At 55.5% G+C, this 12,077-nt stretch overlaps 2 protein-coding genes across 2 annotated transcripts; one reads left to right on the plus strand and one right to left on the minus strand.

Moving 5' to 3' along the window:
* Nucleotides 1–980: 980 nt before the first annotated feature.
* CkaCkLH20_03989 (uncharacterized protein) lies at nt 981–1,395 on the plus strand (the record flags this gene model as incomplete). Its single annotated transcript, XM_038886708.1, has 2 exons — nt 981–1,169; nt 1,261–1,395. The coding sequence occupies 2 exons, from the start codon at nt 981–983 to the stop codon at nt 1,393–1,395; spliced, it is 324 nt and encodes a 107-aa protein (XP_038747958.1).
* Nucleotides 1,396–1,813: 418 nt separating this feature from the next.
* On the minus strand, nt 1,814–4,905 carry CkaCkLH20_03990 (plasma membrane atpase; the record flags this gene model as incomplete). The annotated part of the gene is made up of 5 exons (XM_038886709.1): nt 1,814–1,860; nt 1,931–4,151; nt 4,231–4,383; nt 4,445–4,596; nt 4,707–4,905. The coding sequence occupies 5 exons, from the start codon at nt 4,903–4,905 to the stop codon at nt 1,814–1,816; spliced, it is 2,772 nt and encodes a 923-aa protein (XP_038747959.1).
* Nucleotides 4,906–12,077: the final 7,172 nt, after the last annotated feature.

Raw genomic sequence — 12,077 nt, forward strand, 5'->3', positions numbered from 1 at the left:
GGCTGGAATCCTCGGCGGCTTTTCTCACGGAGGGCGCTAGAAGGAATCCTTAGTCGGATTCCCAGCCAGCTGGGCTTGATTTCCAACCTCTGACAGGACGCGGCCGAGCCGGACACCAGCAGACTTGGGAAAAGCTTGGTTTGTTTCCATCCATCTGGCGCGGCGTATCCAGAAACGCTCCAAGGTAGTCAGTAGGGCGTGTATCCTTCACATAGTCTTCTTAGTCTACTTAGTTGATGATGGCTGTTCTAAATTCCCACAACGGCTTTTTCGTTTTTCAAAACGAAACAGTGTGGCGGAAATGCGGCGGGCGTAGACCGCTGTTCTGGTCGTCTTGATGGATAGACCGGACTTGAACCAACCTCTCGGGAAAACGCCTCCTAAGAATCAGTCTCTACCCGTCTCTGGGTAACATATTCAATGGCTTGACAGCTGAATAATATACAGAATCGTGAGACGGCGTATGACAGGCGCCATCAAGATTCCACTATCCCCAACCTCTGAAGGCGCTACATCGTGACCTGATTTGACGCCTCGAGACCGTTGTGAATACCACAATCCCAATAAACCATCTCACACTAACAAGCCAAACACCCAACCGTCCGTCGTGCAACACCATCGGTCACGAAAAAAAAGAAAGAACACCACCTCCAAGACAAACCACCACCCGTCCGTGAAGCCAAGCAAGAAACCTCCGCAAGACATTCCACGCGTTCCACAAGTGACAGACTCCCGCCCCTCCAAGTCCCTCAAACTCAAAACCCGCCAAATACTTCGCTACAATGACATCTATCCATCCCCACCCTACAGCCCCTCAGCTGAGCTCAACGTGCCTTGCCCCTCCACCACCCCTCCCCAAGAAACAGGATAGCTAGCTCCCACCACCAGACCAAACCAAAGCTCTCCCTTTCCAACACACCTCAACCTCCAAACCAAACAGCTTCAATCGAACACGAAAACGCCGTCACCAACCCCTCACAATGGTCTACACGCTCACCGTCCACCTCCACGCCAACGACCACCCGGACTCGGTCGAGCGCCTCAAGGCCAAGCTCATCGAGGCCTCCCGCGTCTACTCCAAGGACCGCGAGACCGTCAGCTGGTTCGTCATGCAGGACGTCCACGACCCCAGGGCCTTCACCATCGTCGAGCGCTTCGAGACCGAGGCTGTGAGTTGCCCGCCCCCCTGAATAGAGCGTCGTTGGGCGAGAGCGTCAATTGGCAATTGGAACGGCTGCTGACTTTCTGTCTTCCTCACAGAGCCAAAAGTACCACCTCGAGAACCCCTACTGGAAGACCTTCGACCCCTACGTTGTGCCTCTGCTTGACCGACCCATGGACCTGAGAAGACACGAGGAGCTTGATACATCCAAGGACGTTGTTGTCCCTCAATAAATAGATGTGTAATACAGATGAATTAAACTGCATCAGTTCAACGTGGTGTTTGTTGTTAATGCACAAGTTCAAGAAGTTGCTGTTCCGTGCCTTGTAGTCAGGCAGCGGCATTATTCTCGTAGATCTTCACAACACCAACAATCACATGCGAGCAAGAATTGCAAATCAATGATTTACTCAATTTTACGAATTTGTATTAGGTCTAATCGCACTTCAGGGTATTCTCCCCCACTTCCACTCAATCACAGTAATTACCGATGATGTTGACATCGTACAATTTTAAACAAAGAGAAAGCCGATGTCTGCTTCTCCGGTTGATTATGGCCGAAATCTAGTGGCCCAAGAGCATCCAGCAGATCGATGAAGCATGACACACATCTTGTCATGTCCAATTCAGACTCTGCAAAGATGTCCCTCTTTACTGTGACTTCTCGTGCTGGGTGGAGACACGCTGCAGGGAGACGACTGATGAAACGGTTAGCCGTTATTCTGTAACCAGACACATTGTGTGGGGTAAAAGGGTATATAAACTTACCAAAGTCCTCAAGCGAGCGCTGCTTCTGGCTGCCCTTAGGCGACTTGCCGTGCATAAGGTTGTCGAAACCAGCGCTATCCTCGAGCATGTAGTAGACTCCAGCGCAGACGCAGAAGACACCGAAAGAGAAGATCCAGATACGGACAACGGCAACGATGGAGGTCTGCTGGTTGCCCTCGAACCATCCGAAGATACAGAAGAGGGTGGCGAGGATGTCGACGACGAGGATAGCACCGGACAACTGCCACGAGGGGATGGAAGACCAGAAGGGACCGTTGGCACGGGTGACGAAGATGAGCCAGTTCTCGGTGAGGGAGATCTCAAGGAAGAGGACCTCATCCATGTTACCGAAGTTCTGGACGATACCACCGTCGGGGCCGTGGGCGTACATGGTGGTGACAGTGATCCAGGTACCGACGGCGAGGACGACACCGAGGAGGACGGACATACCCCAGAGCTTGGGCAGGTTCCACTTGACGGGGGTCTTGGAGAAGGGGGCGTTGTCGTAGGCGATGGCCAGGGTGGCGATATCGGCGAAAATGGCGATGAAGACGACAAGCTCAATGTTCAGGGAACGGTTGAGAATGGCGATCCACAGACCAAGGTAGATCTCCAAGTGGATGGACAGGGCGATACGGTAGACAACGTACGCGTACATGCGGTGGAAAATCTGGCGAGAAGTCTTGAGGGCGTCAATGATGGCACCAAGACCGGGGGCGAGGAAAACAATGTCGGCGGCGGAGCGAGCAGCGTCGGAGGCACCCTCGACAGCGATACCGGTATCGGCCTTCTTCAGGGAAGGAGCATCGTTGACACCGTCACCAGTCATGGCAACGAGGTAGCCACGCTGCTGGAGAATCTCGACGACGTTGTACTTGTGCTGGGGGAAGACCTCAGCGAAACCATCGGCAGCCTCGACGAAATCGTAAACCTCAGAGCCGGGCATGTCACCGCCGCCACCGAGACCAAGGCGCTCAGCGTTGTAGATGTTGGTGCCGAGACCGAGCTGGCGGGAGGTCTCACGAGCGATACCGACGGCATCACCAGTAAGCATCTTGACGGACAGACCGAGAGACTTGGCCTCGTTGACAGTGCGGGCGGTATCGTGACGAGGGGGGTCGGAGCAGGGCATGATACCGAGAATCTCCCAGGTGCCTTGGTCGCCACGCTTGCGGGCAACACCGAGCGAACGGAAACCACGGGTGGCGAACTCAGCAACCTTGTTCTTGTAGGCCTGGTCAATCTCCTCGGGGATGACGTGGTCCTCCTCGACGGTCTTGAGGACGAAAAGGGGAGCACCCTTGACGCAGGTGATCTTCTCGCCGGCGGGGGACTGGACAATGGCGGTGACCTTCTTGGAGACGGGGTCGAAGGGGTAGAACTCAAGAACCTGGTACTTGGACAGGACAGACTTGGCGCGGGGGTAGTAGCGCAGCGACTTCAAGAAAGCCTTGTCGATGGCGTCCATACCCTTCTTCTTGCGGGAAGCAGCCAAGCAGGCAGTGAGCATGAGGTCCTCGGGGTCGACACCGGCGACGGTGTAGGGCTCGGCCAGAGAGAGCTTGTTCTTGGTCAGGGTACCGGTCTTGTCAGAGCAGAGAATCTCGACACCAGCAAGGGACTCGATGGCGGAGAGCTTCTGGACAATGGCCTTCTTCTTGGCAAGGTAGGCAGCACCGACAGCCATGGTGGTGGTGACGACGGCGGGAAGACCGACGGGGACACCGATGATGGTGATGGCGAGGGTGAAGCGGAGGATGTCGACAATGCCGTTGGAGCGGTAGAAGGAGGAAACCCAGACGATGAGGAGAGTGAAGACAACGAGGACCAGGAGAATGGTACCAATGCCGTTCAGGACCTCAGTGAAGTGACCAGTACCTGCGGAGGCGGCGTTGACGAGAGCGGCAGCGCGACCGACGAAGGTGTTGTCACCAGTGGAGGTGACGATGATGAAAGCCTCACCACGCTTGATAGCGGAAGAAGCGTAGCAAGAGTCGTTCTGGTGCTTGTCGACAGCCAGGGACTCACCAGTGATGGCGGACTGGTCGACCTGGAGGAAGGCATCCTCGGTAACAATCTTTCCGTCAGCGGGGATAATGGTACCCTCCTCAACCTGAAGGATATCACCGGGGACGACCTCGGGAGCCTCAACCTCCTTCAGGGTGCCGTCACGGAGAACGACAGCCTTGAGAGCGAGAGTCTTCTTGAGTTCGGCGACAATCTAAGCGGTCGTGCGTTAGCAATGCTGTTGGGAACACCCTTGGCAACGCGTGCCAGGAAGTGGGTCCGCGTTGACTTACAGATCCAGCCTGGAATTCCTGAACGAAACCGACGACAGCGTTAAGCAAGAGAAGACCGCAAATGACACCGAAATCGATCCAGTCCTCAAGACCGGCAGCCAGGACGGCAGCAGCCTCCATGACGAATTGAATGGGACCGACGAAGAACATGAACTACACCAAGGTTAGCGACTGTTTCGTCCGGCATGCCATAGAGGTGCGCGGGATGACCTACAAACTTCAGAACGAGGTTCTCCTTGGCCTCAGCCATCTCGTTGCGACCCCACTTCTTGCGGCGGTTGAGAACCTCGGCCTCAGTGAGACCCATACGGGTGTCGGTCTGGAGCTGGTCCTCGGGGACGACACGGCCAGTGCCGGGAGTCTCATCTGTAAGGGATTGGTTAGCTGCATGTCTTTGTGGTGGATTTGTGCGTGCTCAGCAACGAGGCAATAAAGGCATGCGACGATGCTGGGCAACGGCAGGAGCAGGCACGTACCCTCTTCCTCCTCGTCGATGTGGCCATCCTGACTCTCGAGATCCTCGATCAGAGCGTCGATGTCCTCATCTTCCTCCTCTTCTTCCTCGACCTTGGTCTTGGTGGCGGGGGCAGACTCGACGGGGCGTTCCTTCTCATCGAACTTGTGACCCTCGATGGGGGTGTTGATGGCGGGCGCCGTGGCGTGTGAATCGGCCATGGCGACGGTTTGTGATGCAGACGAGCTCTGCTCAAGCTATTATGCGCGAATAGGTAAGGTCGCGGATAGTAGGAGTTGAGTTGGTAGAAATTTCCGAGGTACGGCGGCGCTGCTTGGTGTTTCTTAGGACGAGCCTAAAGATACTGATTTCGAAGGTCGCAGGATACGCGTAGGAAAGGTGATTGAGCAGAGGGGAGAGTGGAGAGGGGGAGGAGGTTGAGCACCACACGAATGTGAAAGGCGACTTGATATAGGAAGCCTTCGTGGGTGATGAGGAAAAAAGGAAGGGAAAGGGAAGTCCGGCTCGAGAGGTGCGGAAGCTTCGCTACTTTAAAGAAAGTGCGGGCTTGGGGGTAGGAGAGACACGACCGACGGCCAAAAGAAGGCGACGACCTGGGCCGTGAGTGCGTGTGTGGTGCAGCGTAGCCGCAAGAGAGCAAGAGAGCAACCAGCAACAGCAACAAGCACCTAGTTGGCGCAACCGTGGTAGACGGGTGTGGATCCAAGGCGGCAGGTGTGGGACGGGGGAGGGGGGGTGTGAAGCGAACGTGGGTCGGAGTTGGAGTGGGTGTGGGAAGAGAAGACATGGACTGGGAGTGGGCGTGTTGGGAAGGCGTGGACCGTGGAGCGAGTGAGCGAGCTATCCGGCCGACGGCGAAGCTGACCCAGGGCAAAGAGAAAGGAAAAAAAAAAAAGAGCAAGAGCAAAAAAGCCAATCCGCATCCCAAAGAGGTCCCCACTACGTACCCGCAACCAACGGTATTGGTCCGTCCACCTTTTTCTTTTCTTTTCAAGTCTCGAGCAACAGCGAGACAGGAGCGAGGAAAGAGCGATGCGCTACGAGACAGGAGCGAGATACCTTCCTTCCTTACCGACCTTGAGATCACGGACGGCAGCCGCGATGACAAAAGGCGGCGACGGCGACGGCAACGGCAACGGCAGCGGTTCGGCAGGACCACAAGGCCAGGCTCGACTCCTCCTCCCTTCCTTCCACCCGTATCCATTAACAAGGACCACGGGCAGACTGCAACTTCATCACTTCAGGAACAGGCACAGGGCAGACAGCGCAAAGTAGACGGAGACAATGCCCCAGTCCCGAGGTGCGCAAAGCATACTATGGTATCCGTATCAATGATAAAACAACAACAGGTGCTCTCTCACCTTGTTGACGAGAGGCGTAATAAGGTAAAAGGTAAGGTCGCAGTGGTATCCGTAGGGGAAGAAACAAAAAACAGCAGGGAAGGTGAGGTAAGGTCAAGGTCCACGACGATAGGGATCCACCTCCAGAAAAGGTAGGCAGGTACATGCACCGAGTGTGTTGGCCAGGTCGCGGAGAAGGCAAATGAAGCTGGAGAAGCTACATGCACAGATCGGTTCACGGTACGCGACACCTTACAACGCGCCAGGGACAGGACTGGCCAGACCTGGGTCAGGATCTATCCTGGACGTAAGGTCGACTTGGGACCCAGTCAGTCATCCCGACAAGGGAAGGATTGATTGATGATGAGCGCGATAGAAACCTCTTTCAAGAAGCCGAGTTGAACCATCAAAAAAAGTATTGGAATACAACGGTCTGGGGGGCCAAGGTACAAGATTCATGTACAGTACGAATTGTGTCCCGTCTGACGGTTCTTACCACTAGAGAATATGAGGAATTCTGGATTACGGCAGCAATCGGGGGCGCGACAGTGACCGCAAGCAGCAGCGCAAAACGAGAATGACAGATCCTGTTCCGAGGAGGTGATGACCTGGAAGGTGAGTGAGTAACACACAGCCTGGAGCTCAGCACCCACGGACCAACGACGCCGTCATCCTGCGCCAGAGCTTAGGCGGTTTTCCATTTTCCTGAGATTTTTTTTTTCCGCGCTGATTTCCTTGCGATTACGCGGATGGGATGGCACATTTGGGGCAAAGCTCCCAGCGGACGACAGGGCCATGCAAACACCTTACCATCCGAGCAGCACTCAGGACACTCAGACGAGCTTGGGGACCCTTGCAGCGCGCGCACACGCCAGACCAGTGAAAGCCACAGTGCGGCAAGCTTGATGGACAAGGTAATCTCGCGAGTAAACAAAGTGTACTGCGATACTACGGCGCCCCACATGGACTCGCCGGGCTAGAGTTCCCAGGACCAGGTGAGGTGCAGGTTTCCCAGCTCAGGAAAGCAATCAGATTGGACAATGACACTGAAAAGCATGGGGGGAAGGTAAGGTACGGCGGTGCCTTACCTGGACCCAGAAGTGGGAGTCGAGGTGGAGTCTTCTTGAAGTGGGAAGGTGGTCCCAACTCACCTTTTTTTTTTTTTTTTTTTGCCTTTCCTTCCTTTCTATGGAGAATGCCTCTTTAGCTGGGCGAAGCGGCTGGCCGCTGTACTAACAGTACCAAGAAGATTTCCCGTATGTATCGTTTTTATTTTTTCAGACCTTTTTATCCACGTCCTTTGCTCAGTCACCCGTCCGGCCCAGGACCACCAATTCCCCCACTAACCCGAAGCTTGTGACTGGCTCGCTGAGCGTCGGTGATACCTCGCTCATCTGGGGAGCAGCAAAGGTGTGCCCGCCGTTCCTTTCCCTTTCGCTTTCCCTGCCTCGAGCTTGTGGAGTTGCCGACAGCAAGAAACATTCGAAGAAAGTCAGGTCAGGTACGTACAACCTTACGCAGCGCTACCTGGTCTCGGCAGTACCTTGCTCAGACACGGCTACCAAAACGCTGCAAAGGTTAAACCACAGTTTGTAGGTAATTCTAAGGTAAGCTCTTCCTCACCTTCACGTACCTGTTGACATTCTGCCTCTAGTACCTTGCCTGCCAGCCCAAGGTAGACTTCGCCTTGCCGCGGGAATACTCGATTACAGCACTGCGTCTTTTTTTCCCGTTGCCATCCAGACGGCCTTTCCGCGTTGTTTCCCTTCCTGGGGTCTCCGGGACTGCCCAGACAAATGGGAAATCACAACGGCGGCTTGCGCGATTTTTGCACCGTGGCAGCAAATGACGACACTGCTCCCAGGCATTGGACGACGCCCCCGTCACCTCGTCGTCGTCGACCTCGTCTCGTCTCAAGTCTTTGGAGCGTGCACCGGCTGATGGCTGCTGGTGACAGACAGGTGCTCTTTCCCTTGCCTTCTAGCGCACCGTTCACCCTGCCGCCCGAATGGAACCGCTCGTGTGAGCTTTGACGCCCGTGATGATGGATGGTTGGGTGCGAGATGGAACATGACATGGACGACGACAACGGATGAATGGACGGATGGCGGTCAGCAACGGTCCATGTCTCTATTCAACCGCCATTAAGTGCCTCATTCGGGTCCGGTTCCATTGGGGCAACACGACGCCAATTGACGCTGCTGGCCGCTCCCCCACGACGCTTATTCCACCCGGAAGACGGGATGAGGCTTTTCGCAGTCGCTGGTTTCTTCAGTCAAGTCACTCAGTCATCACGCACTTCGCGCCGCGTGCCAGTCTCAATCTTACACTAACGTCGTCTAGTGCAAGTTGTGAAAAATTTAAAGTACGTATATTCCCTGAACATCTTTCGACATGGGACATTACGATACCCACACAGTCGAGCCCGGAATAACAGCACGGCCAAACATCAACAGCTCTCACTCATCGTGGAGTGGATCACAACAAGCTTTTGGTCCTTCAGGTGTCGCTGTCAGTCATGGGCGACTCTGACGACCTCTCTAGGGGCCCTGGCTGCTCGTGATTGAGCTTTGACGGGCTTTTCGGAGGGGGTTGGGAGCAGCCGTCATCAACCCTGTGAATGCGAACCACCCCCAATCAATATTGCTAGGAGCTGGAAACCTGCCAATCGTTTCTTATCAGGAAACGGCCCTTTCGAAGGCTTTTCGACAAGCCGACGTTTGATGTTATGGCACCGTGTCTGCACTGTCGGAGCGCCATTTTCTTTCCAATTTCTGGGCTTGGCTCAGATGGAATCGGTCAGTCATGTTGGCTAGCAGCTACGGGTAAGGCGGCCTGTACGAGCGATACGTACTGTATCGTTCATTGGTCCGTCATTTGAAAGATAATTCTCGTTTTCTGTTTTTTTTTTTTTTCTGACGGAATTTTGGTCAGGTTCTGCAGCAGCCGATGAACGGCATTCATCGTCCAACCAGAGACATCCCGTCTACTGGATTCGGCACGTCGGCCATCCCTTCAAGCGCTACTGCAAAAAGGATTGCAACGACGGGAATATGTTCCTTCTCCGTATTCCGATCATTTGCGCCTCACTAGCAGGCGGACGAATGACAAAAAGAGCGCTATGCGAGGCACGTCGGACATGCGTGCATTTCGACTCCTGCGTCTACGGATGTCGATGTCTTGACGTTACGTATTGACAGCGACAGATCGCGCGCACGACGCTCCTGTCTTCGTACAGATACCATGTAGACATGCGGTGCGAAGCCCAGAGCAAGAGTACTGATGGAAGCACCACCGGCAACCGCCACTATCAAACCGCCCTACTGCAACTGCACCAGTCTTGCAAAACGCATTAGCATTAGCATTAGGCTCTTGGGGCGGCTATTCCGTTGCGACTTGGTCTTTCCTGCTTTCGTGCTAGGGCAATCGCCGGCAACACCATTGCTGCCGCTAACACGTCCCGCTCCCTACACAGGTCCATCCGTCAAATCGGGCCATCCACAATTCACACCCACATCGCCCGTTCTCTCCAGTCTTCAAGTCGACTTCAAAGACACAGCTGGGCAACTGGAAGCCACCACGGATTCCAACCATCTCTCAACCTCCTGTGGCTTGCGGATCTCGCCCGTCGAGACCCTGTCAATGTCGCCTTTCCCCAGCCTCAATGGAAAACCCCGTCTTTGACCAAGATGGAGATGGCGGCAGCGGTAGCCAGCAGGAGGTCGAAAGAACCTCAGGTACCGTACGGAAACCTTGCTGCATGCTGCGTATCCGTCCAGTATTCCCCTCAAGCGGAAAGCTGTCGACCCCACCACCTCGCCCGCCCACCTCTGATCCCTCCCGCTGGCCCATCCAACAGCGATACCGACGAACGAGAAACCGAGCCTCTGCCCAGCCCGCCCCGCTGTGGATGAGGAAGAACGACGTCCATTTCCAGCAAGTCGCTTTCTCCAAGGCCAAGACTCGACGGTGCGACTCTGCCTGGTCTTGTCCAGCTGCACGACTCTGCTCTGAATGGCCTGGCCTCTTCTCCAACCCGGGGAAACGTGGGATGAGACTCTCGGCACAGTCTGGGTCCTGCAGAAGCTCAGCATTTACCCCAAAAATCGCTCTCACGATGACCTCCAAAAGGCAGCTCAAGCCGTACATGTCCGTATGGAATTGTTCTCGATGCCCGGTCTGCTCCATGGGCTACGCGCCAACGGAACCGGCGGAGAATAACCTCGACTAAGCTAATACGTGTTATCCACGTTGTGTTCTCGACAAACAGGCACGCGCTACGGGACGGTTATCCACTGTTCACCGCACCTCGCATGCATACAGGGTCCCCCATTCTTTGCGGAAAAAAACCCTCGTTGATGTCTTTCCACCTCCGGGCCCAGCTCCAGCTCCAGCTCCAGCTCCAGACACGGGCCTGGTGTATCCGTACCGAATACCGATAGTGTATGGAGTACGCCTCCCGTGAACGACAGACTGCCTTGCCCTGTGCTCTATTGCGCTGGCAGGCCTAATTGGATCACGAAGTAAAGATGCCGAGTCGGAATCGCACCGATGGCCCCAATCCCTTCTCCGAGCCTCGTCTATCAAGAAGGGTTTTACACCTCTACGTCATCGCGACCAGGGCTTTGCCATTCCGTGACCTTCGTCTTACTCAGTTGAACGTCGCCGCTCCGGCCGATCCGCACCATTCGATAGGTCGCTTTCGCACCGGCCAGCGACAAAACCTGCAACCGCGGCAGCGTGACTAACAGACGCACGCCTCTTCCCTCGCCTCGCGAACCACAAAGCTGACCTAAGCTTTCTGGGCATTCCACCCGATCGACGCTTCAGCTATCCCCGTACGAAGCGCGAAAACCAGTTCTCGCCAGTCTTGTGATCGGAGCCGTGTCGGTCAGCCTTCGGTCTCGCCGTTATGGAGGCCGGGGGATCCAGTCTTGACAGCCCATCATCGGTCCGCTTGGCCATTTCGCCTCTGGGACTGCCGACCGCCTGCCCGTTTACTCATCCGGTCGGCAGCCACTTTGATGGGTGCTTCTAGCGCTGTACACTAGAAATTCGCCGACCGCTGAAACCTCTCACCGAGACTTGAGCACAGATTATGGGTACGCCAATCCATCACGCGGCTACTTCCACGATCCCAGCCTGCCATGCCTTGTCAATGGCCACAGAAGACGCCCGGGCCTACTGGAAGCCCATGTGTAGCTGGATTGTTCTCCAGCTCGCTCAACGGCGGTAGGCGGTAGGCGGTAGGTATCCTGCCGTGGACCTGGACAGCTGGATATCTCATCCTCGTTCGCCAAACCTCGCAATTGTCCTCGTGGACTCGTGGAGACTCTCGGCGCTCATTCACCGCCGTGTTTTTGCTCCCAGTTCCTGGCAATTCCTGGCAAAGACGCACGCATCATGGCGAGCCGGCAGAGATGAGCCATTTCAAATCTCGCAGTCGGATTGGATGATTTGCATATCGTCCACACATCTGGCCTTGGCTATCTCGGGGCACGCTGCAGCTGCCAGCACCACCCACCACAAAATGCTCGGATGTGCCCCCCGGCTGCTCGTCCCCCCGATTTCGTCGCTCGAATCGCGCGCACCTGCGCTGTGCCTCAGCTCCCGCGTCCTGTAGAGTGCGGGGATTCGACGGCCCTGATTCTCCCGCATCTGCTGCTGCGAACCTACCCTTCGAAAGCCTCATTCGGCCGTCATTCGGGTCTACATGACCCCCATCCGAGTCAGTCGGGCCTAGTGACTTTGGAGAAGGTCCCCGACGTAACGAATCGCCTCTTTACAAGTCTTGGCCGCCCACGATGACAACCTCTGCCGCATTTTGATATGCGCCTTTTTTCCAGCCGACGACCGCCTCGCATCTAAGACAAGGCCATTTCCAAGTATAGATGATCTTCTTGGCTTTCGAGTCCTGCCCGCAAACTCCCGCTGCGCCGTGCAGGATGAGGAAATTCAGCGAGCAAAACGCCAAGGGAATCCGCCGCCGTCTCGTTGCACTGATACGATCTGAGAGGGAAAAGTTGAACCCC

The sequence above is a fragment of the Colletotrichum karsti genome (genome assembly GCF_011947395.1).
Source record: "Colletotrichum karsti strain CkLH20 chromosome Unknown Scaffold10, whole genome shotgun sequence".
In the NCBI taxonomy this organism is placed as follows: Eukaryota; Fungi; Ascomycota; class Sordariomycetes; order Glomerellales; family Glomerellaceae; genus Colletotrichum; species Colletotrichum karsti.